This window comes from Ursus arctos, unplaced genomic scaffold, assembly GCF_023065955.2.
Source record: "Ursus arctos isolate Adak ecotype North America unplaced genomic scaffold, UrsArc2.0 scaffold_5, whole genome shotgun sequence".
Classification (NCBI taxonomy): Eukaryota; Metazoa; Chordata; class Mammalia; order Carnivora; family Ursidae; genus Ursus; species Ursus arctos.
Window position 1 is genome coordinate 27,689,369 of NW_026623067.1, and position 26,505 is coordinate 27,715,873.

General features: G+C 36.2%; 1 protein-coding gene across 1 annotated transcript in view; it reads right to left on the reverse strand.

Moving 5' to 3' along the window:
- FBN2 (fibrillin 2) overlaps positions 1-26,505 on the reverse strand; it is a 239,399-nt gene that overhangs the window by 108,921 nt on the left and 103,973 nt on the right. The window contains exons 8-11 of the mRNA XM_026507878.4: positions 18,216-18,341; positions 6,446-6,598; positions 4,721-4,948; positions 3,636-3,773 (exon numbers count right to left, since the gene is read on the reverse strand). Coding sequence (XP_026363663.2) covers positions 3,636-3,773; positions 4,721-4,948; positions 6,446-6,598; positions 18,216-18,341 — 645 coding nt within the window. The remainder of the gene's footprint in view (positions 1-3,635; positions 3,774-4,720; positions 4,949-6,445; positions 6,599-18,215; positions 18,342-26,505) is intronic.

A 26,505-nucleotide genomic window follows, 5' to 3' on the forward strand; every position in this document is an offset into this window, starting at 1 on the left:
ATACAAGTAGAAGCTATTAACATATACAATTTCAGCTAAATTGGAGAGCACAACAATCAAATGAATTCACAGGTTTACCATTTTAATAAACAGATTACTCCTTTCACAGATGTTCTTAAAAAAGGGACTGTAATCTATCAAACTCACCAACCTCATTTATATAAACACTCAGATGAAATGCAATTAAGCCCTCTCTGGTAAAGGAGGGGAACAAAAAAAAAAAAAATCTCATAGCAAATTAAATCAAAACAACAGAGAATAACAGGATTAAATGCTTTTTCAATTCATCCAAGGGCACCTTCAGCCCATTAAGATTCACTTACATTTAAACTTTTGGTTGATAACATCAGTTCTACTGAGCCAAAGGGATGAAGCAAAATGAGAAAAGACAGAGTTTAGAGAGTTAGTAAGCATATAAAGAACACTCAGTGGACTTTCCAATAGGAGTTATAACCTTGAGTTTGCAGTGTGGAAGACAGCTTAAATTCTCTGGTGTACTTCAGACCGAAATGCAACAATTAAAAATGTGTTGTGATCCCCTTAGAGATCATAACCCATTGCTAACAGCAGTTTGTCTTATACAGACATAAAAGAGTTTCAGAAATATATTTTAGAGTAGAACTCTCAGGAAAAGGAGAGAAAAACATGGTGAGTAAATTAAAAAAAAAGATGCATCTTTTCAGAAGTTCTATTGTAAAGCTCATTGTAAAGCACAAATCTAGTGAAGAACAGGACACCATGCACCCAACCCCCTCTCTTGAGGTAAACTTTCCTGGAAGCCAGGCCACTTTTCAGGGCCTTTTCCTTCTTTGAGAACCTGTTCCTGAGGCCCCTCAGTGCTAGGACATCTTTGTCAATTATTTTGCCCTTACAGCCATAATTCATTTTGATCTCCTTAGCCCCTTAGAGATCATACGAAAGGATCAGTACATAGAATGATACAGTAGTGCACTTATAAATTTATTTCTTCTTTAGAAGGGAAAACATTTACCAAAAAACTGTTAGTGAGTTTAAAATCCATGACTTTCAAATCCCATTTGTTTCAGGGGATTACTGTAAGACTTTAGTTGTAGACTAATCACAAATGACCACTGCCATGTTCAGAAATGTACATTTCATGGCTCTTGATTCTGAGGTGTCACGGCCTAGTACTTCCAACTGATCTCCTTTGTTTCGCCTTCTGTAGAGGAACAGGGGTACTTAAACATTACAGTCTGTGCCCTTTGGTTTCTTCCCATGTTTTCATTGGGGACTGAGTATTTTTAAGCAAGATTCATAGCATTTTTAAACTCCTAAAATAAATGAAATAATTGAGAAAGAGTCTGATTATCAGAATGGTTACATTCTCAGATACTATTGGGATAAGCACAGTATTCTTACAAAATACTACAATAGAAGTAATAATAAAGAATAACAGTATTCTTATAAAATACTTGGAAGGTATTTTATATGCTAATTTAGCAAACACTTAAATTGCAAGGGCTCTAAGATTACCTGTGCCCAACAGAAACAGGAATTATTTCTTACTATCCCAAAATACAATTATTTGAGTTGAAACTATTGCTAACAGCAGTTTGTCTTATACAGACATAAAAGAGTTTCAGAAATACATTTTAGAGTACAACTCTTAGGAAAAGGAGAGAAAAACATGGTGAGTAAATAAAACTGTTTTCAGGTCTCGAGAGTACTTCTTGTAATACCAAAATGGAGCTGGTTTTCCTTTTCTGGTGTGTGATCTTTTACTAGAGTTATTACCTTTCATGTTATGACACTTCATTAGTATCTAACACAAGTTCCCAAATAGCAATGGCAATTTGTTATTCCTCAAAACACAGTGCAATGAGTTACACCTTTATCTCATGCTCCTATAATTTAAAATGCTAGTTAACTTAAATTCTCTTAACTTTTTCTGATATCCCAACTTATTATTTATAAAGTCAAACTCAACTGATCAGACTTAATTCGCTAAAGGAACCCTTGTTGCGGAGGCTGGTTGGAAGCATGACTACAGAAAAAACTTTTGATCCTTAAAGACAGTTCATCTTTATACCAACAGTTCACAAAATCCCCCGGAGTACAGGTGTTTTATACTAGGTAGAATAAAGTGCACCTGGGTGCCAATGTGAAATAAATGGTGGTCTTTGGCTAATTTGCAGGAAAGATTAAACTTTAAGCCTGATTTTACTTGTTGGTTAGTGAATCATGCAGTAACATGTGAATGACAAATATTAATAACAACACAAAGAAAGTCAATCCAATTTCAGTTTGATATACTGTAATTTTGTATGTATCTACGAGAAGATATTTTATATACTATATACTTATAAATCATGTTTTCTGGTAGGAAAGTCAATTTATAACAATAAATATAATTATTTATTATTATAAACCATTATAAATGTATTAAATTAATAATAAATATATGCATATTTCATGGTGTTCCAAAAAATACCACCTGGTCTATCACTTAAACAAGTATCCAGAAGTATCAGCTAAGCGAGGGCTGCTGCATATGGTTATACCCTACATAACCCCAAGGTGTGACATTTATATAGATTATGTGAATGGTCCCTCTACAGTTGTGGAGTGAGAAACCTGTGTAACTGCACATAAGGATCCTGACTTAAGCCTTACTTAATCATTCTCAACTGTATGTAGTTTAGAATGATTGGTTTTTCCAAAACATCATATTTGGCTGACATTTTCCTTCAAAGTCATAGTGCAGTTAAAACTTTTCAGTTTATGTGGTAAAATTATGATACTCTCTGTTCCTGGTCTGTCATCTATATAACAGAAGATCTGAACCCAAATCAGGTATTTAGGGTTATGCTAATTACAAAGCATATATTATCATTCGTTAAACTACTCCTAAACTAAAACTACTCTCAAGATATCATCAAAATGTTCTTCATTATAAAATCCCATAGATTTTTTGGCCCTCATTACATTTGATTTTTCTGCGTCATTTCGCACTTGCCACTACTTTTCTCTTCAATGGTATCCTTGCATAGCTTCAGGGACATAATACTTTCTGGATTATTTTGCTGTCTCACCAATGCTATTATTGAGCTTTCTTTAGGGGACTATGTTGCTGTGGCATAGGATTCCAGCCACGGTGCTACTGTTATTTTTCCACTCTTGCTGTGGTTCAGCATGGGTGACAATACTCACCCTCACGGTTCTAACAACCACATTTATGTCACTGATGCCTCGGTCTGTAACTCCAGCTCTGAACATTCCTCTTAACTTTAGACCTTTATAACTCAATGTCCTAGATACCAAATACTCAACATGTCCAAAAGTGACTCCTATCTCTTCCCAATCCGCACCTCCCTCTGCACGGTGACACCACCACCATATATCCAGTGCTGCTCAGCTAAGAAGGCAGGCAAGAGAGAGACAGACACAGAAATCACAACATACAGGATGGGAAAAAGTGGGGGATTCTTGAAGGGGGCTATCTCAGCAGTAGGTTAAAGGAGCATATGAAAGACCATGCACACAGAAGAGACAGCTTGGAAATTCGCTTTGCTTCTGAAGACTTTTTTTTTCCCCAGATGATATATAGTCTAATTTGTTCCTATAGCTTAAAAGCTATGAAAAAACAAAGAAGGATTAAAGAATCTTGAGCTTACCTATGCAATCCCCGTTTGAATCCTGCTTATACCCCATGTTGCATTCACATCGGTAGCTAGACACAGTAGGTATGCAACGTCCATTTAAACAGAGATTAGCGTGGTGCTTACAGATATCTATTGTCTGGTTCAGAATAGCTACAGAAAATCAAAGCACAAGTGGTATTTCAGCATTACAACATGCAATACTTTAATTAAAGTTGATTTTTTAAAAGGATATTTAATAGTCCATTCATTAAGTGTACCTATGAAACGCTCACATTATTCTGTATTTTACTGAAACTTGAATGTTAAGGATCTAAAAAATATTCCTGAGACACATGGTTTAACTTGCATTTGTTAAGTGATACATCTGGAAACTTTGTCCATAATGATGTCTTTTCAAAATTTCAGGAATGTTCTACTGTACATTTGAATGCTTTCCTTTTTTTTTTTTTTGGTAACTGTGCTGAATATTCAGATATCGTAAATAGGCCATATGCCAAAAAGAATAAACATAACACTGTAGGACATCATTAAATATTATTAGCAAGAGCAGCTCTTATAAAAAGAATGAACTTAAATGTCAAGTATACCAATGCCAGTTCTGGCCTGAAGCCCAAGTTATTCAACAAAAAAGGGTGAGGAAAAGAAAGATATTTCATTAAAATATTTGGATAGGCACAGAGCAAGACTTATTCAGTTTATCTCAGTTGAGAAATGGTTCTGGAAAATAATTCAAGGGTTGTATGAACAGGGCAGCTGCAAACGGCCAAATGAAATACACTGGAACCAAAAACATGCTCTTTAATGGCGTCATCTGGAGTGGAGTATGACCGTGCTCTCATCTTTATTTTCAAAGAGAACCCGGGTCACTCTTCTTTTCTCCAATTTAGAAAGTTTATGGAACAGAAAAATAATATTTTCCTAAGCATTTTTTACTACTACCTTGTATTTCAGACCCTGAAAGAGGTTTTACACACACACACACACACACACACACACACACACACACACACACACACACCCTTCTGAAAAAATGTTAGGTATTATAAAATCATTTAAGGCAGAAAAATAAAGAGTCTACACAAAAAGTGAACACTCACTTAGTCCAGTGATGATGGGCCCCTGTCCCCCGGCCCCTACACCAGCTCCCCCAACTCCAGGAGAAAAGCCATTGCCTCCAGGGATGGGGATGAAGCCTGTCCCTCCTGGGCCATAGCCATTGCCACTTGGGGCAAAGCCATTTCCCCCGGTGCCTCCAGGTCTGGAACCAGCATTCCCTGGAATCCCTCCTATTGGAAGCCCATCCATGCAAAGTCTGCGATATTCCTCTAGAAGAAAAGAAAGGTCAGTTAAACACAGATAGATGTCCTATGCCATGATAAAAGTAATCTGTATACTGTAAGAACATTTTAGCTTATCTATATTATTTGATCTGAATAAGTAGAATATTGTATCTTGATCCAGGTTTCCAGTGCTAGGAGTAGCAGGGAGAAGTATAGATGTTTCAGAAGAAAAAAGAAAAAAAGAAAGAAAAGAAAACCTATTTGCCATATCTTAACTAAGTTGCATAACCAAAGACCTGTCTATATGTTCAGTCTGAACTCATAAAATTCCAGATACAACTATGAATGCAAGAAATTTACTTAGGCAGGTGAAAATTAAAGCTTTCAGTAATTCATTCTGTAGATTTGGTTTTACTTGAAACTTCATCAATAGTGCACCTACACATTTTTCCCATCTCCTTTCTTTGCCTTGAGGGATTAGTATGGCTTCAAAATAATAATTTTTTTAATATGTGGATTTTAACAGAAGACAGTGTTTAGTTAGCTTTTCAATCCACACCTTATTTATCCAAGTATCAAAGCTGAGAGGAAAAAAAGCAAGACTATACCTATCTTATTTCTCCACCTGTTCTCAGAATTAGGACACTAGTGTCAGTAGAAATGAAAATTATTTAACTCAAACAACTGTTTCAGTATTAATATTATATTATGTATTACTAGCGAGACCATTAGTTTCCAAAACTATATACTATGCATTAATGGTGCTGTTTTTTAAGTTTTTATTACTCAATTTTGATGTTTTATAGCTTAGAGATTTTGAAAGAATGGGTCTTAATCTTTTTCTCCATAACAGTACATATAGATACATATCTTGATAAGCATAGTGCAAAAAGTTTAATTATTTTCATAATACTATAATTTAACATAAAGAAAATATAAAAATAAAACATATTGATGTGCCTTTATGTGATTGATAAACACTAATCCTAATTTACCATTCATATCACACTAATAAGAAGAGTTACTTCTCATTCATCCTAATTTCCTGATATAGCCTCAGTTATATGGTTAGGTAATACAGCAAAGTCAATGAGAAGTATCCTCCTACCCTTTTATTCTTAACATTCAGATCATTAGAAAAGAGGAAATATCTTCAAGGATTGGGATACTAGAAAATAGGGGCACTCCTGAAATAAAATATAAATGAAGTTATTCAAACATACTCAAAGCTCTGCAATGAAAGATCAGGAAATTTTAAAACTGAATTGAAATATGTTCAAACAATATTTAAAAATACTTGCACAAAGACAAGTTATAATCAGCTTTTGGGAATTTTCCTGATACTAATAAAGTGTATAAACTGATCCCAAATAAACAATGCTGCCCCATCCCTCATGAAAACACCATAGTCATACTGACGGCAGTGCTAGGAATACACATATGAGTTGATTTCAAGGAGAAGAACAAAGGACACTAGGACACTACTGTCATTGATTTTCCTAACACTGCCTGTCCTGGGGAGACTAGCAGTTGGCCGCTCACCAGAGCCTCTGACGGGACAGGCCTCAGGAATGGTTCCGACGCCCCAGCAGCGGCCAGGCTCACAGCAGCACTGCACTTTCGTCATTCTGCCCGGGAGCTCTTGTGCACAGCGACCATTCACCAGGCCCGAGAAACATGTGCCTGTTCTTTGATCTGAACATGTGGAAATACAACAGAAGGCATGTGAGAATTATTCCAGGTTCTTATCTCAATTATTTTACATATCAGAAGAGGCTACGAGAAGGGAATTATTCTACTTATCTCTAATGTATCTATTTACTGTCTTTGTCTTTCTGATGTTTGTTCATTTATTTACTTATTTACTGAGCAAACATTCACTGAACACCTATTCCATGCCATATCCCATGGACATAGGAAGGAAAGATGTGAAGCAGGTATGTGCTATTACACTAAGAAGCCAAGCCCAGTCAGATCCAGAGCTTGAAGGAAAGAAAGAACCAAATCCCAGCCTAGATTATCCAATCCCCAGTTGCCCTGCAGATGCACAGTATTATTTGCCACTGAGAGTTTATGGTTGTTTGTTACACAGCAATACCTGACTGATACAGTTGCTATTCTAGAAAGGGTGATCACAACAGCTCCTCTGAGACAGGGGTATCTGAGCAGAGATGTGCATAATGTGAGAGCATGAGCCACTCAGTTATCACAGGGAAGAGAAATTCAAAGAAGAAGAAGGGGATGTGGCCAGAGAAGGAAACACAAAAGGGAGAGTGGAAGACACTGAGCTCAGAGAGCTATCAAGGGCAAGATCATGTACAATCCTATAGATCATGAGAGAAGGACTTTTGGATTTCATGTGGAGTGCTGCAAGAGTCACTGGATGCTTTCAGTTAGAGGAAAGGTAATGGTTTACATCTTTAAGGAGATCTCTTTGAATGCTGACACTAGAATGCAGGAATACCAGTGAAGGTAATCGGCGAGGGATGATGGCAGTTTGGATGAAGGCGGCAGCAGTGACAATGATGAGAATGGTCAGATGGCAGACATATTTTAAAGGTACAGCCCAGGGGGAACTTGCTTGGGAGTGGTGTATGAGAGAGACTCTTGGAAATTTCCTAAGTCTTTGACTTAGACAGCTGGGATGGGAAGACAAGCGGGAAAAGCAGGATTAAGGGACTCAGGACAAGGCTTCTCTTTAAACTGTGTTACATTTGGGATGTTGAATATAGGAGCCTGGAACCCAGAGGACTAGTCAGGCTGAAGGTATATACCTACGAATGACCTGTGTATACATGCAGCCATGAGGCTAGTTAGACATTTTCAAGAAGTCGGGGCAATGGATTATGTCAAATGGTGATGACAAGTCAAGTCAGGTGAGGACCAAGCTGTAACCATGGGGCCTGGCAGGATGCTATGGCGAGGAGATTGTGCATTATCTTGCAGTGGTGGGTGTAGAGCAGTTAACATGATCAAATAGGACTATAGTAAACATCACTCTGCCAGCAGGGTAGAGAATGGATCGAAATGGAAGATAAAGGCTGAAAGACATCATTGAAAGAGCATGTAAAATGCAAAGCTGCATAGGGATAAAATATTAATATCATCTATAAGCCCAGTGGGCTTAAACTGAAATTGCCTTTAGTGTAAGCAATGAAAAAAAACTGTGGGTCTAGTTCATTATATATTATTCAACTTTTATCAAGAAGCTTCCAAGAAGTTTTTCTATGCCTACAAGAGGAAGTATCACAATAATCAGGAGCTGCATATTAATAATGCAGATGAAACTATTAATAACAAAAAATTCCAATAGGCAACGCCTAATTTTTTATACTAGATACAGAGTTTAAAATAAACTTATTGTTTTCGCAAATGGTCTGTAGTATACCTCAGGTTGTTTCTAAGCAATCATTCAATAAGTGAATTGGCTTTAAGGTACTCCCTGTAAGAAGCAGAACACCTCCTTTCACTTCCCAAAAGAAACCTAATATGCCCAAAAGCCAAGTACTAAATTTGAAGCATGCATGCATACTTGAAAGCACCACAGACATTTCCTAAATTTCACAAACTGGGCTTGAACAGACTGTCACCGGGAATAAGTTCACAGGTAGGTTTCTGTGCCCAAAAATGATGCAGGAAAATAACTTTTGGAATATTTATTCCAGGAACCCTGAGTATCATATTCCTAGACCTACCCAGCTGCTACATTCCTCAAGAACAGGATATATAAATTCAGATAAGAAAGTCCTAAACTCTTAATAATTGTGGTTACAAAACACACTCAGGTTACTACTACAAAGTAGGCTGAATGTATTTCTCTCAAGTCTTCTGCAAGGAGGAGGCTGTACCAGAAAGTTTGACAAAAATAAAAGACAAAAGTCAGAAGACAAAAGAACAAAAAGCACAGCCTTGAATCAGAAGATTTAGGTCTTCCAACAAAACCCTATTTAATTTTGCAACTATACTTAATTCTTCTTCCTCATGGAACAGGATTAGTGGCAGAATTAAATAAAACAATGTTTGTTCTGTTTCCAGCAGAATGGTGGATTAGCTATCATGAATGTCCCTCCCAACTGAAACATCCTGTATAAAATATGAAAAAATATTTAAAAAAATACATCGGCCGGCTGGCATGAAAGAAAGGGAAAAACAGTCTCACAATGAAGTGAAAACAGGAATCTTAAGAGGTAAGTGCACAGCTAGGTTTCAGCTTTAGAGCTTCTGCAAAGCTCTGGAGACTTCGAATTTCAGCCTTGATAGTTCCATAGGGTCTAGAGCATAAAAGATAAAATGCCCACATTCTCACTCCCAGCACAAAACTTCACAGGAAACTCCTTCATAAACTAGGGGCCCCAAAGAACCATATCCTTAGTACAAGGCTATAATGTACAGGTGGACAGCTAAGAGACCTGCCTGTCTATACCTCAGGACTGAGTGGAGGTAAAAAAACATCTCTCCTAAGACTCTCCAACCACAAGCTCTTCCTCAAAGAGACAGCTTTGATGTCTCAATTCATAGTTGGTTTGTGGCCTGAAAAACTTCAAAGGCAGAACAGACTACATAGAGGTCCTCAGGTAGGGATACCAAGCAACTGGCAAAAGCCCAAACGGGATCCATGAGGACTTAATATTATGCAGGTCTCAGAGGATTCCCATAGACAAGTCCCAAGACATAGGAGTAGCTAACAACAAGATAAATAGCTAAATAGATGAGTAAATAAAGAACACATAAAGAGACAAGCCTCCATGAACAAAAGCGGCTGAATAAACATCAGATATCAGATACAGAATGGTCAGACTGATTCTGACAATGTGTAATTATCTGCAACGACAATTCATTAAATATTAATTATAACTAATTATATTTAATGCTTAAGGTAATTAAAATCTAAAAATGTGAACAGGTAAAAAGAGTCCATAAACCATGAAAGAAGGACTTAAAAAAATTCAGTGAAACTTCTATAAATGAAAATGATCATAACTGAAATAAAATGTTTAGTAGATATATCATATAGTATCCTGCACATAGGTGAAAAGAGAATTAGTGAATTCCAAGATATATATGAATAATTCAGTGTAGTTCAGAGAGACGAAGAGATGGAAAATATTTTTTTAAAAAAGGTTAAGAAATATGGAGGTGAGCATAGAACTTTCTAACAATGTTGCAAGACAATCTCAGATCTAGGAAGTCCAATAAATCTAAAGTGGGGAAAACAAAAAGAAATCCACAGTTCGCCACATCACTGTGAAACTTCAGACCAACACAGAAAAAGTGAGGAAGTTAAAAATGGCTAGAAAGACAGATTTCCTGCTAAGGAATATTTAAACCAATCACTGGCTTCTTAATGGCACTAATCGATGCTAAAGCACAATGGAATATTCTGTCTTCTGTACACTATGATAAAATAGCTGTCAACCTAAATTTCTGTACCCTAAGAAACCATCTTTCCAAAGAGAAAATTAAGGTGATTTTTCAGGAACACACACACACAAAAGAGAATTTTTTATTAAAAGATTTTGCTAAAGGAAATTTCAGAACAGGTTCTTTTTTTTTTTTTTTTTTTTTTAAGGTGGGCTCCACGCTGGGCACAGAGCCTGAACTCATGACCCTGAAATCAAGACCTGAGCTGAGATCAAGAGTGGATGTGTAATTAAATGAGCCAGCCAGATGCCTCTTAGAAAAGTTTCTTCAGGCAAAATGAAGAGGATTCCAAAAAGAAGGTTTGAAATATATGAAGGAATAATGAGGAAAAATAGATATATGGGTAAATACAAACAAGCACTAAAATATTGCACAGTAATAATAATTAATTTGTTGCAAATACAGACTCGCGATTGGCTAGAATTTTTAAAAGTTGGGAGGGAGAGACCAAAGTGTGACTATTCTTAATATTCTTTTATTGTTTAGATATGGGTAAAATACAGAATAATTTTAGACTTTAAGCTACATATGCATCTTAAAATACTTGGATGACCACTAAAACCACAGAAGAAAGTTAAAAAGTGTGGGGAAAGAGGGAAAAACAGCAAATAAAAAAAAGAGCAAGAGGAAAAAGTAACAAAGAAAAAAATAGGAAGCACAAAGAAGGTAATCAAAATGCATACACATCGGTTACTATAATAAATACAAATGGATTTAAATCTCAATTTAAAAGACAAAGATTTTCAGACTGTGAAAAAAATTTTTAAAAATTTATATTTAGGTTGTTTAGGAGAGATACATTTACAACCTAAGGAAGAAAAAAAATTGAGAGGAGAAAAAAACACAGCAGGCATATATTTAAACCTTCAGTGCCCACTCACAAAATGTAAAACACAATAATGAGATAAAATAAGACAAAAACAAAGTATTTAGAAATAGACCAAGAGGAAGAGTCAACAATTTTAGAGAGTCGATATATATTGAAAAAAAGGCTCAACTCACCAGGAAAACATAATACTCATCAATTTAGAGACTCATCAATTTGCAACATAACATCAAAATACAGAAACAAAAACTTGAAAAGCCACCTGGAGAAACTAAGAATTCTATCACAGTGAGATATTCACACAACTCTTTCAGTAATTGACAGATATGGTAGACAAAATTCAGTAAATAAAGAAAAAATGAACAGCACAGGTAACAAGTTTGATCTAATGGATATATCTATTCAACAATTGGGAGAAAACATATCTTTTTCAAGATTTTCACATGGAAAATTTGCAAACCAAGGAAACCCCATACACTAAACAACTCATGAGTCAAATATAGTATCAAACTGGAAATAAGGTAGTATTTATAAAAATGAGTAAGGGCTCATCAGGAATCCAGGTGGAATCCACTCCAGTCCCAGACTATGGGAATCTGCAATAATATTGTGAGAGGTCCACAAATCTGTATTTACAGTGAACATTGCAATACAAGTATAAAATGCCTCACCATATGAAGCCACTACTGTGATTCCCATATATGGACTGTGTTGTGACTAATAAAATACAAATTCATTTAAATGTATTACTAAATACCCAGTTGCTTTTCCACTATGCCACTTCTCAAAGATACTGAATTATTACCCTGTGTGGATCTAAAACGCATCTTTGTATGTCAAACAGGGGTTTTCAAATTCAATAAATATAAATAACCACTGTTCTACACAGTTTGGAAATCTGTGATCAGTCCTAAGATATGTACTGGAGGAAACCATGTCATTTGTGGGAGGGTGGAAGGGCAGAAAGAGTGGATCAGAAAATAAATCTTAACATTTTTCATAAATTCTACACTTAGTTTCTTCTAATAACATCAGGGAGGCAGGCAATCTACTTCCAATCCTGTGTGTCAACAACATACCAGGATAAGCTACAGATCAATTTGATGCATCATAGTTAAGGTATCCCCCAAAATACATTTCAATGCAAATCAGGGGTTCTTTCCTTTGCATATCAGAAATTGCATGGTCCTTAGAAAGCACTGTGTTGAAAATGTGTCACACAGAAGAATATCTGGAATAAAAAAGGGGCACCCAAAAGAAGTATGAGCTGTCTAGGCATACTATCCCTTGAAATAGGGAATTATTAGGGACAAAAGCAGATGAGGACAAATCCTTCTGATGCTTGGTGTATGTTTAACTGCAGGACTGATATGCCAGAAGTAATGAAAACAAGTCTATTTTTCTAACAATCTATCATCCTCACTGCATTTCTGAACAACGTTTACATGAAGTCTCATTTAAAGCCACACTGTGGAAGAGGAAGCAATTCATCTTCTCTGATTAAAATATGAATCTATCTTGAAGCAAAATAACGGTACTCTTATCAGAGTGTTTTCATGGTTGACATTTACTCGGAGATTGATTTGAGAACTAATGGTTAATTAGACGATGTGATGAAAACCTTGTAAAAGCTGGCGATTGTGCCTCGAAATAAATACATCTCCTGTTGAACGAATTCTGCTCATTAAAAATGAAGGATTCAGCAGGAAAACACCGATAAGGTGAGCTCAGGTTAGAACACTGGTGATCCTAGGTGTTGGGTAAATAGCAGCCATTGTCTCAGGCTTTATCCCCTGATCCTGGAGGACTGCACCTGCCTCTCTGATGGTCCGGAGCCAACCTGCGTTCTCCTTGATTAATTCTGCAGATTCTTGCTATTTCTCAAATACTTCCATGTAGGCTTTTATGTTTCCATTACGTAAGACTAACTAGAACCAGGAACAATGAAAGAAACAGAAGTACTGTGGCTCCTAGGTTTGTTGCTTCCTTTAAAATAGTGAAGTGTTTCTTCCTTACCATCTAACCTTTTCTTTCTAGGACCTTTCTTCTTAATTAAAACTAGTATCTCTGTTCCACCAGTTGACTTGTATGTGATTCTGAAGTTAAAAGTAAAACACTACTCGGTGTACTGATGCATCCCTGTCTCCCCTTTTCCCTCTAATTAAACATTTTGAGGCGTTTTGGGTTATCCCTCAAGTGTTTTGTTGCAAATACGCACCTGCTCATGTGATAAATGCCCATGGCCACACAGGGAGCTACATGGTAACAGCATATCCTGGCCATCACTCTAATAAATCATTGTATGAAGACCTTTCTCATTCCTTTTAAAAAGTTTTTTCCTCCACTGATTTTCATCTCTGGTCTATGGCCCTGCTCAAAAATCTTGATAGGCCCTCACTACCCTCAGGATTAATCTGAAGCTCCTCAGCATAGAAGTTATACGCAAGTAATGAATCATGGAATTTACATCAAAAACTAGGGATGTACTGTATGGGGACTAACATAATAAAAAATTATTATTAAAAAAAAAGTTAAGAACCTTAGTAACCAAATCTTAATTTCAACCATCTTTTTTGTTTCTTCAACTATTTCCTCTCTCGGCTCTCTTTCACAGATAAACTCTTCACACCCTCTCCGGAGCCCGTTGGACACTTTCTGTCTCTGTAGTCTTGCTCATGCCTTTCTTCTCACTTGGCACACCCCTGTTCCCTTTGTGCAGCTCCTTCCTGTGTGCCAAAGTCTACATCAGTGCCCATTTCCTCAAGAATTTTTGACTTACAGAATCCAATGCCTACAAAATGATTTGGCAGTTAATCACCCATAGCCTGAACCATTTTCTTTTATTATTATTTTTTTCACATTTACGTTTTCAGGTTTTATTTTCTTAAGAATATTCCAAGACAATATTGTGCACTGAAACTTTTGAAAGGCTCAAGAAAATGTCCTAGGATGCTGTGGTCATAAGATTTCTACATGCTTCCTCTCATTTCCTGAACTTTACTGGCTTTGCTGCTGACTGATACTTTCAAATCTCTCTGCTTAGGGTCCCTGCTGGTTCCGTGTTCAGAAAGGCAGCAGGCTATCATTTTGCATACAGAATTTGCTCACTGCTCTTATCAGTTCATTAATTACTCATTGCCATCTGGCAGTCACTCTCTCTGCCTATATTACAATGTGGAAATTAGGTATTAAAAAAGCTAGAGTATCCCAAAATGACACAAGGGTCATTAAATTGTGCTATTACGAATGCTTCTAAGAAAAAGATTATTAGGCATGTTTCTACTCCTTTGAGAAGTGACATATGTTAGTACTCTATGTTGAAAAGAAAGCTCTGTCCTGGATATTTAAAAAAAACTTGATAAAACATATTAGATCAAATTACATTAAGCATTTGACTTTTATATTTAGTATAAAGTAAAATGGGAAAACTCTCCTACATAGAAATTAAAATACCCAGCTAAATTCTTCTGCCATATGAAATTGTTTTCCTACACATAAAAGAAATAAGGCAGTTTACTGATGCTTTATAATGTGGTATAGACTCAGTATACTTTTGTTAACTAGAATAAGAAATTGGGGGAGAATTCAGCATATGCCACTCTCAGAACAGAGCTGCAGAAAACATGCAGTTTCATACTCAAGAAAAAGTTTTGAGTCCATCCCACTCATTATTGTTAGTATATATGTGGTTACAAAATAAATAGCATGGACATATCCATAACATACATAATTTAATCATGAACAAATTCAATGTAAGAAAGTAGGAGACTCAGATTTTAAGAAATCAAAATCAAAGATCTCTTACACATTAAAATGTCAGATTTGTTTTTTTCTCATCTATGGAAAACACATACTTATTTTAAATGTAATACATTTACTCAAAAACATTTTAAGCTGCTTACTTAATTTTAACAGTGGCATGTATTGCAATGAGCACTGGGTGTTAAAGGCAAACAATAAATCATGGAACACTATATCAAAAACGAATGAAGTACTGTGTGGTGACTAACATAACATAAAAAAAAAACACACAATGGTTTTATAATTCTGGGGAGCCACTCTTCCTCCTTAGGGGTTCTCCTTTGTTCCTGGGCAAGGATGTTGACCCTGGAATGGATGGGGACTTATGCTTAGCATAGGACTCACTTTGCCTCAGCTCTCTGAAGCTCAAGCAGGCTCTTATCTCAGGGGCATTCTGCACCATCACTCAGGGCCACCACATCACGTCTAGTAGGACGCCAAATGATGCAAGCAGTTACTAACCAACACAAAACTCTCACGTTCAACATCAACTCCTTCATCCATTTGATGGTTTGTCTATTCATTTCTAGAAGATTTACTAAGCCCAAACTTCTATACAAGGCACCGTGTAGGGCTCTGAGGGAGCAGCATAAGGCAGGACGAGTGGAGCTCACGGTCTGGCCAACAAATAATGCACATGTGTCTGTGTAATGTGACAAAGCCAGAAATGAAGGAAATGAAAAATATCATGGGGCGGGCTGATTAATTTTGTCCAAGAAGAAAATGTGATATCTAATTGGGGACTTAGAGGATGAGTCAGGTTTTAATGAGCACAGAAAGGGGATATTCAGATGCTTCAGAAGAAAGGATACTGTGGGCAAATGCAGGGCAGTGTGGTCATGCGGAGCAGTGACAGGAATGCGAGTATGTGGCAGCAAGTTGTTAGCAATGAGCCTTTTTTTTTTTTTTAAAGATTTTATTTATTTATTTATTTTAGAGAAGGATAGAGAGCATGAGCAAGGGGGAGGGGCAGAAGGAGAGGGAGAGAGAGAATCTCAAGCAGACTCCATGCAGAGAGCAGAGCCTGACACGGGGCTTCATCCCAGGACCCTGAGATCATGACCTGAGCTGAAATCAAGAGTCAGGTGCTTAACTGACTGAACCACCCAGGCGCCCCAGCAATGAGTCTTGAATACAGGCTAGTACCAGGTTCTAAAAGGCTGTGAATGTCCAGGTAAAGATTTAGAACTTTTCAGAGACAGGCAAGAAATAAAGAGAATTTATCATACTTCCATGGTAAACCAAGTATCTGACAGCAAAGAAAAACAACCTCTATAAATCACTGGGAATCTTGATCTTGATTATCTGAATATAATGAAGAATATGCCTCCTTTTCAATGCAAAAAAAAAAAAAGTGAACACAAATTTTGTTTGACTAAATATTTAGAAATGTAAAAAATCAAATATAAAAAATTAATTTGGAAATATGATACAAAAGACTAACATTTGTGTCAAATTCTTCCTTCTGACTAGTTTGCTTCTCTTCTCACCCCTTACCACCTCCATTCTAATCCATTCTCAAAGGCCTTCATTTACGTCACCTACCAAATAAAACATATACACATGATGTGGATTTCCAGAACTTCACAATAATAACCTCACTTACTTCTCCAGCCTCCCTTTTTCTTCTAGTCATGTTCTAGAACATAAGTTTCCTGAAACTAGGGTCTACGGCATGAGCCAATGATGTTCAGTGATGACTCCCAAATTGGTATTCCTCCCACACCTTGGATTCATGCCTATTTCAAGCTGATGGATATGTGTATGTACATAGATTATTTTCCTACACAGTTTTAGAAAATCAAGCCAAGTGGAGGTAGTTCTACTAGTTTTCAACTCTCATAGACCTATGACTTCAAAATTAAATTAGATGAATTAGACTTACATGCAGTGAGTCAATGGGCACACTGACCCTAAAACCAGTTAATTTTCTCCATTTTCTAGACTTAATAGTTCACATAAAATGTCTGACCTAATGTAAGACAGGAACTTCGATGCATTCATAAAGAACAAACAACCATCATTCAAATCTTATTACTCTAAGATGGGAGAGGGAGGCCAGATGCAGACATCCCACCTGTCAAAGCACATTGTCAGCACACTACTGGAGAATTCACTCACCCTAGAGACTGATATCGAGGCACAGAGTCTCCACCCGCTTGAAGTAGCTAAGGAGGCAGTGTGGTGTGGGAGTAACACAGGTGCAGGAGTCGCAGAGATCTGCATTAGAACACTGGCTCCATCTACTGGCTTTGTACCATCGTGTTTAAGTCACTTAACCTCCCTGCACCTCAGATTTCTTTGTCTGCAAATCTGAATAATCACGAACCTATCATACAGAGCTATTATAAGGATTAATAACATACGGGTCCAGTACAGGCACATCCTTCTTCTCCTCCTCTTAATAAAAATAAAGAATGTTTTTTTGCACACTTATTAGAAGAAACTGAGGTATAGAGGGGTCAGTGGCTTGCCCAAGGTACCACAGTTGTGAGCTAATGAGGTAATACAGATGCGCAACGCCTTACCCATGGCATGTGTTTCATAAATGGTAATGATTATTTTTACTACAACTACCTCTGTTTTTTCTATTATGGCCACTGCTATTCTTCTACTAGTATTTACAATGACAATATAGTATTCTGAAGGCAGAATCTACGCCTCTCACATTCACTGGTGGATGGTGGCCCTAAGTTTAAGTTTTGCTCAATAATGGATGACCCAGACCATGACTGAGAAATCCTGTTTCATCTTTCCAAACAAAGGAAAACGTACAAATATATTTGGCTTTACTTTGAATATACTTAAAACACAAAATTAAAGGTGTCAATTTCCTTTTTGTAATAACTCTTTTCACTAGAATAAACAAGCTCTAAGTAAATAAGATATTGACTACATTCCTGATTCATAGCAATGAAAGAAGCGTTAATTACTACATTCTGTCTCCCAAGGCAGATTTAAGAAAATATCTTTCTCCTGCCTTTGTGTCTCTAGCACTGGGCAAGAGCAATGTCTTGAGGAAGTCTTTCTTCATTTCCAAAGTGACTTTGATAACATAAAACAAACCCAGATGGCTTCTGAAACTGAAGTCTTTGCAAAGAGCACCTGGTCTATCAATCCCTCAATAGCGGTGCCGTTTATTTTAAACAACCTTTTCAGCCATTTTCCCAATGGTTTTATAATCGTTGCCATCTTCATACATGTTTGGGCTATTCTGTTATTATAAGAAGCACTGTATTGTGCCTTCAAAAATCCAAGGCTTACCGATGCACCGAGAACCATCTGTTGAGGTTACGTATCCACGTGGACAAACGCAAAAATAGCTTCCCACGGTGTTGGAACACTCGCCAGTCTCACATATCCCAGGAATGACGCTGCACTCATCGATGTCTAATCAAGGGAAGGAGGAGAAGATGATTGAGAAAGGCCTCCATTAAAAAAGCTTGTAGAGGGATTTTTTTTTAAAGAGTATCAGAGCACTCATGGTTGATTAGGTCAGATCATATAACCCTGAATATACTCTTGTTTCAGACCCTGAGGAATTTCTCACACATATCTATGGGAACTGAGATGAAAGTAAACTCCCATGAAAGTAAAACAATGCCAACTAAAGCAAAACTCTATATCCTTTTCTCCCCCCGACAAATGCAATTTAAATGGAAAATAAGTAAAGATGTCAATGTTTTAGTTTCTATTCTATATCAATTAGGAAATTATTCTACTATAGCCTTTAAAAAACATGTATAGGGATTACATTTTAAAATGTGGAATAACAGAATACATCTAAAATTTACAGCTGGTTTTCATGTTAATTATTTGAAGCAATGGATGGTAGCAAGTTAATTTTTTTTTTTCTATTTGGCTTCAGGACATGTTTTTGTATTTATATTTGAATATGGGTATATTTGACATTCTTGGAATTAACTTTAAATTTAAAATAATACAGAAACATGGCAGAGGGCAAAACTGGGGTTGTCCAGTTTTCCTATTGTACCTCCCTGCACTTAACCCGTTGTGCTTACTCAATGCCTGGACTAGTCTATTCCCTTGCACATTCATGAAAGGTCTGCTTTCTTTTAAACTTTCATTTAAGCAGAAAACCTGGCCATTTATATAAGCATTAATGTGTTTTTCTTTTAGTTCAGTAAGCAGAGAGAGGTGGAAAGTTAAACAAAACTACAATCGAGTACACCGGAACCTAATTGCTAATACATTTAAGAGGAAATGAGCAAATTGTGAGGGAAATCCAGCCACAGATGCCTAGGAGTTGGCCATCTTCTTTAAGGCGCAGAGCTAGCAAAGACCACTGAATACAGAAAAGGATTTAAAAGTCATAAACATAAAGATTACAGAAAAGCAAACCTGAGCTTTTAGTTTCTTTTGAGTTTTTTTAAGTTGCATATTTATTTTTTAATGTATCAATAAAAAACAAGAAAAAATTATATTCTTGTAAATATAAGGAAAGAAATTTTAAACCCTACAATTTAAAAAATGGTTGGCAATGCCTTTCTTGAATTCCTCCATTGATCTAATCCTTTTTTTTTCCCCCATTTATTCTGACAAGTTACTCTTGCCTACAGGCTATGTCATGAAATAACTATAAGCCTGTGTGTCTTCTTGGAATGTTCTCATATAAAAAAGTTACCAGATTCAGACATTCCCTGAAATAATATCTTCATTTGAGGCTTAGCAGTTAGCCACGGAAGGCACAGTGGTACAAATCAAAATTGACCAATTCCCTAAGAGAGATCAGAATTCTAACATGAATTGACTACATGAGAAGCAAGTCCATAATGCGGTGCAGTTACCATATGATTTAATCCAACAAAATGGAACCATGTGTGCAAAATTAGGACCTACTGCATCTTGTGTTGCTATCTTAGTACCGTGCATCTTAATAAAATCGAATGTGGATTCAGAATACAAAGGAAACTAGAAGAGCTACGCTTTAATCACCAAATGCACTGATCGTCACTTGAGGAGAAGGAAGACGACAGAAGAGCAGTACAGAGGGGAGACAGCCCAAGCTGCCTTCTGATCCTCTACAGTCATACCAATAGTCAAGGCACTTATGGAGCCCAGGATTGATCTAAATTCTTAAAAATTAGAAACCTTAAGTCCTTCATTTAAGCATTAATTCTTCTTTCCAAGCATTTCCTTTCATAATAAAGAACTTCTTTGTACTCTACTTCCAAATACTGTCCCTAAGAACAAAGAGTAGAAAACTAAAAGATGTCTGACATTTTTCTTTTTTAAGGAAAAAAAAAAAATCTGGAACAGAGAAGAACACATGGAGTGATAGTAAATTTGTGGTTTTTGTGTTAAATATTTTAGTGTACAAAAACTCCATGTTTCACAATTCTTAGAATTAACTAGGAACCTGAGAAGGTTGGATTCCAAATAACTGTATGAAAAAGGCTCATACTAAAGCATTTAGGAATCTTATATGAACAATGGGAATGTGTTTCATTTTTGGGTAGACTCCCACCTAAATTTTAAAAATTCAGTGCTTTTTTTTTAATTGATCAAAACACCCTGCATTTCAATGCAGTCATGCCCAATATTTATCCATCAATTTAAATTTAAATTTAGCATTAATACTTATGGTAAGAAGGATGTGTGCCTTTAGCTCTTTTATAATATCAGTTCTTCAAGATCATATGTCACAATCAGATTTGAAAGCAGTATCTTTGCGAATATAAAGCATATACCGCCTGGCAAGATACACAGAAGTATGTCTAAGGCTGGTAAGTCTATTCACTGAAAAAGGCAAAGTCTTAATAAAAGGAGTTGGTTTCATTCATCCTCAGCATATATAATGTGCCACCAACAACCTTCCCTTGAACTTTTTTTAAGTTTATTTATTGGGGGTGTGGGGGCTCTTGTGTGGCTCAGTACTTAAGCATCAGACTCTTGGTTTTGGCTCAGGTCATGAACTCAGGGTCATGAAATTGAGCCTGGCATTGGGTTCCATGCTCAGCACAGAGTCTGCTTGAGGTTCTCTTCCCCTCTCCGGCCTTTACCCCACTCCCATGTATGTGCTCTCTTTCTCTCTGTCTAAAACAAAAATTAAAATCTTTAAAACTTTACCAGTTTGGGTGGCTTTTGTCTGCAAATACCAGAAAAATGACTCTAAAAGGACATAAACCAAAAAATTAATAGCTTGCATATCTGAAGTTGATATGGCATGGACATCAGGATTAGTTTAAGTCAATGTCTCTTGTTCAGTTTCTCTGAGATGTGTTCAACTATGCCCTCTATGCTTTGATTTTGTCCTTAGGCTGTCTTCCCTGATGGGAGCAAAATGGCTGTCACAGTTCTAGGCTCGACCTTTGACCAGGACATCTAGTGGAAGAGAGGGTGTCTTTTCCTGTGGCTCTCTTTTAGGAGGGAGGAAATTTTTCCCAGGAGCACCCAGCAAACCTTCCCTTTTGTCCTAATGTTCTGAGCTATATTCCTCTAGCCAGGAGAATATGCTGGTTGGCAAAGGTCTGGAATCCTGAACCAATTACTGTGGCAAGTGGAATGCAGTCAGCTTTAGACTAATAAAGAACAACAACAACAAAAACAAAAAAAACAGCATGGATGAGTACATCTGAAAAGAAAGCACAGCTGAAGCATGGAAAGTGTATCAGAATGGGTAGGAAGTTGATGGAAGATGAGCTTAGCCAGTTAGCCGTAGGCCGAATCCTAGAGAGTCTTCCCAAGGACTTGGGCTTTTATCCTGAGGTGATTGATGGTGTCTATGAAGGAGTTTAAATTAAACAAGAGCATTACATAAGCAATTCAATATTTTAGAAAGACAATTCTTGTGCGTAATGTGGACAGATAATGAATCACCTAGTGATTAATGATGAGAGCATGGAATAGGGTTTATGATGAGAAAGAGAACACATTTTCATGAGATAAGAGGAAGGAGAAATCAACAGACTTTGCTACGGGATAAATTAGACTTCTAGACTGATTAACAAGGGAGATAATGGTAGTGCTATTAACAGCGAATGGGACATGGAGAGAAGAACACATTTTAAGGTGAAGCTAGGTTTTTGGACTTTTTGAACTTGAGATTTTTGAGAGAAATGGGCAGCAATTCCAACTGCATAGCAACAAATTGGAAACTCAATAAAGACGTAAGGGGTAAAGACGTACATCTGTGATTTATCACCAACTCAGTGGATTGTGTTTGAAGTTGTAGCAATAAATGAGATGTGCAAAGGAGACATGTAAATGAAGAGAGTTGAATTTAAGGAGGGAAATTATGAGAACCACTACATTCTAAGAGAAAGTCAAAGGAAGAAAAGCCACTATAGGAGCCTGGGAAGGAAAAATTAGGGAGAGATGAGGAAGAGTATGATGAACGAAGTCCAGCATGGATACTGTCAAAAGGAGAGGGCTGTTTAGTGTGCCATGGAAGGGTAAAGAAAGAGAAGGGCTGGAAAGTACTTGGTAATGTGAAGAAGCTGAACATAGATTTTTTTTTTTTTTAAAGAAAATTAGATCTAAGCAAAACCATCTGACGGATTTGACTGCCAAACCACAGAACCTCATATTTGTCAACCAACATTTACAACATTTACTGTAAATCTTACTCTAAGCAGAATATAATGAATAATTTGGTAAGTGGTGCTAAGTGTGATCTCAGATATCACTGAATTCTAAGAACATTGCCCTAGAGATTCTGTCAATTCTAATATGGACGTCATACTATAAAGTAGTCCATGTAACAATTATGTTACAGAGAACTTAGAACAAATTAAACAAGAAATTCTGCTTTAAAAAAGTCTTTGTATTTTCTTTCCATCAGTGTCAAGAAATTATATATACGTGGTCTATTCTGTATAATTTTTTTGGTATAGGAAAAAGTATATTTCCATTTTACACTGAACTTCTATTAATTAATATGTTATTTAAATTTATGACTGAATTTTAAACAGAATAAACTGCTACCTACTTCAAGCTTTTATAAGGACAACAGGTATTACAGAAATGGTAAAATAAGCTATATTGGAAAATTAATGTTTGCTTTCCCCTTTTCAGATTTTGAATGGTGTGTATCAACTGTTGTCAGAATTCCATCATATATACATAAACAGTTTTACTGAAATATAGTATTTTATGGTGGTACAATTCACCCACTTACAGTGCAAAATTCAATGGTTTTTAGTATATTCACAGGGTTGTGCAACCATTGCTACAACTTAATTTTAGAATATTTTCATCCCCTTAAAAGTACCTCCATCCCTTCAGTAGTCACTCTCCCTACCTTCCTGTAAGCTCTAGGGAGTAACTCACCTACATATAACTAAAAGATCTACAACTCTTATTAACTAATCTGTCTCTATAGGTTTGCCTGTTCTGGACGTCTCATATAAATGAAATCATAAAATATATGGTGTTTCAGGACTGGCTTCTTTCACTTAGCATAGTGTTTTCAAGGTTCATCAATGTTGTGGCATTCCTTCTAATTGCGGAGTAATATTCCAGTGTATGGATATATCACATTTTATCTATTCATTCATCAGTTAATGGATATTCGAGTTGTCTCCATTTATTTGGCTATTATAGACAAAGCTACTATGAACATTTGGGTACTAATTTTATGTGGACATGTGTTTTCATCTCACTTGGGTATACACCTAGAAAGGAAATCGCTCAGTCATAAGGTAACTCTATGTTTAATTTATTGAGGAACTGCCAAATTGTCTTCCAAAGCACCTGTAGAATTTTAAATTCCCACTAGCAATGTATGAAGGTTCCAGTTTCTCCACATTCTTGCCAAGACTTATTATTATCTTTTATCTTGTAATAATGTGAAGTGGTATCACACTGTAGTTCAGGTTTGCATTTCCCTAATGACTAAAGATGTTCAGCACATTTTCATGTGCTTATTGGCCTTTTACATTTCTTCTTTGGAGAAATATCTATTTAATTGCTTTGTCCAGTTTTTAATGGAGTTATTTGCCTATTAATAGTTGAGTTGAAAGAGTTCTTTACATACATCCTATATCTGATATGTAACTTGCATATGAATTTCCAATATGAACTTTAGAACAGACTACACATTTCTGCAAAAAAAAAAAAAAAGCAACTCAGTATTGCAACAGGGATTGTGTTGCATCTACAGATCAATTTGGGAAATACTATCATCTTAACACTATTAACTATTCCAATCTATAAGCATGGGACATCTTTTCATTTATTTAGAACTTCTTTAATTTCTTTCGAAATTCACTTCCTTTGTTAAATATATCCCCAGCACTTTATTCTTTTCGATACTATCATAAATGGAATCCTTTTCTTAGTTTCACTTTCAGAATGTTCACTGCTAAGGTATGGAAGTGCAATTGATTTTTATATATTGATACTGCATAACATCAATCTGGCTGAATTCCTTTATTGGATCTAACAGTTTTTTAGAGGACGCCTTCTTCACTTCAGTGGATACCTTATTCTCTTTAGTTGACATCTTCTCCACCAAAGGCATGTCATCTGCACGTAGATAGTTTTACTTCCTCTTTTCCAATCTGGATTCTCTACTTCCTTTTTTTGCCTAACTGCTCCTTTAGGCAGAAGCATTCGTTCTTTTGCCAGGAAGTATGATGTTAACTGTAGGTTTTCATAAATGCCCATTATCAGGTTAAGGATGTTTCTTTCTATTCTTAATTTGTTGATCATTTTTTTATCATGAAACGGTGTCAGATTTTTTTAATGCACTCTTTGCATCTATTGAAATGACTGCATGGCTTTTGTCTTTTATTCAATTATTTGGATGGTGTATTACATAATTTGATTCTTCAGAGGCTGAACCACCACCCTACATTTCCAGAATATGTATGTGTATATAACAAGAATATATGATCATGATGTATAATCCTTTTTATATGTAGCTGGATTCCATGTGCTAATATTCTCTTGAGGATATTTGCATCCATATTCATGAGAATATTCATCTCTAGTTTTTTTTTTTTTTTTTCTTGTTTTCTTTGTCTGGCTTTAGTATCAGTGTGACACTGGCCTCAGAGAATGAACTGGGAGACATTTCTACCTTCTCTATTTTGGGGAAGAATTTAGGAAATATTGATATTAATTCTTTGAACGTTAGGTAGAATTTATCACTGAAGTTATCCGGGCTTGGGATTTTCTTTCTTGTGGGAAATTTTTAAAGTACTAATTGGATCTCTTTACAACTGCTCTACCATGTTACTATAATGCATTGTTATCATCTATTCAGATTTCCATTTCTTCTAGAGACAGTTTTGGCAGTTTGTGTCTTTCTAGGGACTTGTCCTTTTTGTCTAAGCGGTCTAATTTATTGGCATATAATTGGTCATTGTATTACTTTATGGTAATTTTTTTTTTAATTTTTATTTATTTATTCGACAGAGAGAGACAGCCAGCGAGAGAGGGAACACAAGCAGGGGGAGTGGGAGAGGAAGAAGCAGGCTCCCAGCAGAGGAGCCTGACGTGGGGCTCGATCCCAGAACGCCAGGATCACGTCCTGAGCCAAAGGCAGACGCTTAACCGCTGTGCCACCCAGGCGCCCCTACTTTATGGTAATTTTTGTTGGTCAGTAGTAATACCTTTTTTTTTTTTCATTTCTAATTAATAATTTGGGTCTTCTTTTTTCTTGTTCAGTCTAACTAAAGGATTGTCAATTTTGTTGATTTTTTCAATCAACTGCTCCTTTTGTTGACATTCTCTATTGTTTCCTGAGCTTAATTTTCCTTATTTTCAGTTGTCTTTAATACTGTCTTCCTTCCACTTGCTCCAACTTTAGTTTGTTCTTTTTTTATTTCCGGGGTGGAAGATTGGGTTATTGGTTTGAGATCTTTCTTTTTAATATAGGTGTTTACAGCCAAAGAGTTCCCTCCAAAGACTACTTTAAGTGCATCTCACAAGTTTGGCATATTCTGTCTTTCATTCATCTCAAAGTATTTTCTAGTTTCCCTGTGACTCTTCTTTGTATCACTAGTTATTTAGTAATCTGCTGCTTAATTTTTATATATTTGTGGATTTTCCAAATTCCCGTCTGTTATTGATTTCATTTAATTCCATTGTGGTTGGGGAACATCCTTTGCATGACTTCAATCTTTTTAAATTTATTAAGCCTTGTTTTATGGCCCAGCATATGGTCTGTTGTGGAAAGTGTTCTATGTGATTTCAAGAATACATATTCTGCTGTTGTTGTGTGGAGTGTTCTTCAGATGTGTACGAGATCTAATTAGCTTATCATGTTGTCCATTATTCTAGTTCCTTGTTGATCTTCTGCCTCACTGTTGTATTACTGTATTCATAACTGAAAGCAGGGTATTAAATTTTCCACTATTACTGATAAACTATTTCTCCCTTCAATTCTGTCAGTTTTGCTTCATGTATTTGGGGATCTGTTGTTAGGAGCATATGTATTTTTATAACCATTATAACTCTGATGGATTAATCCTTTTATCACTAGGACATGTTCCTCTTTACCACTAGTAACATTTTTTATTTAAAATCTATTTTGTCTGATAGTTGTTTAGCCATTCTGTTTGTGGTTTGCATAATATATCTTTTT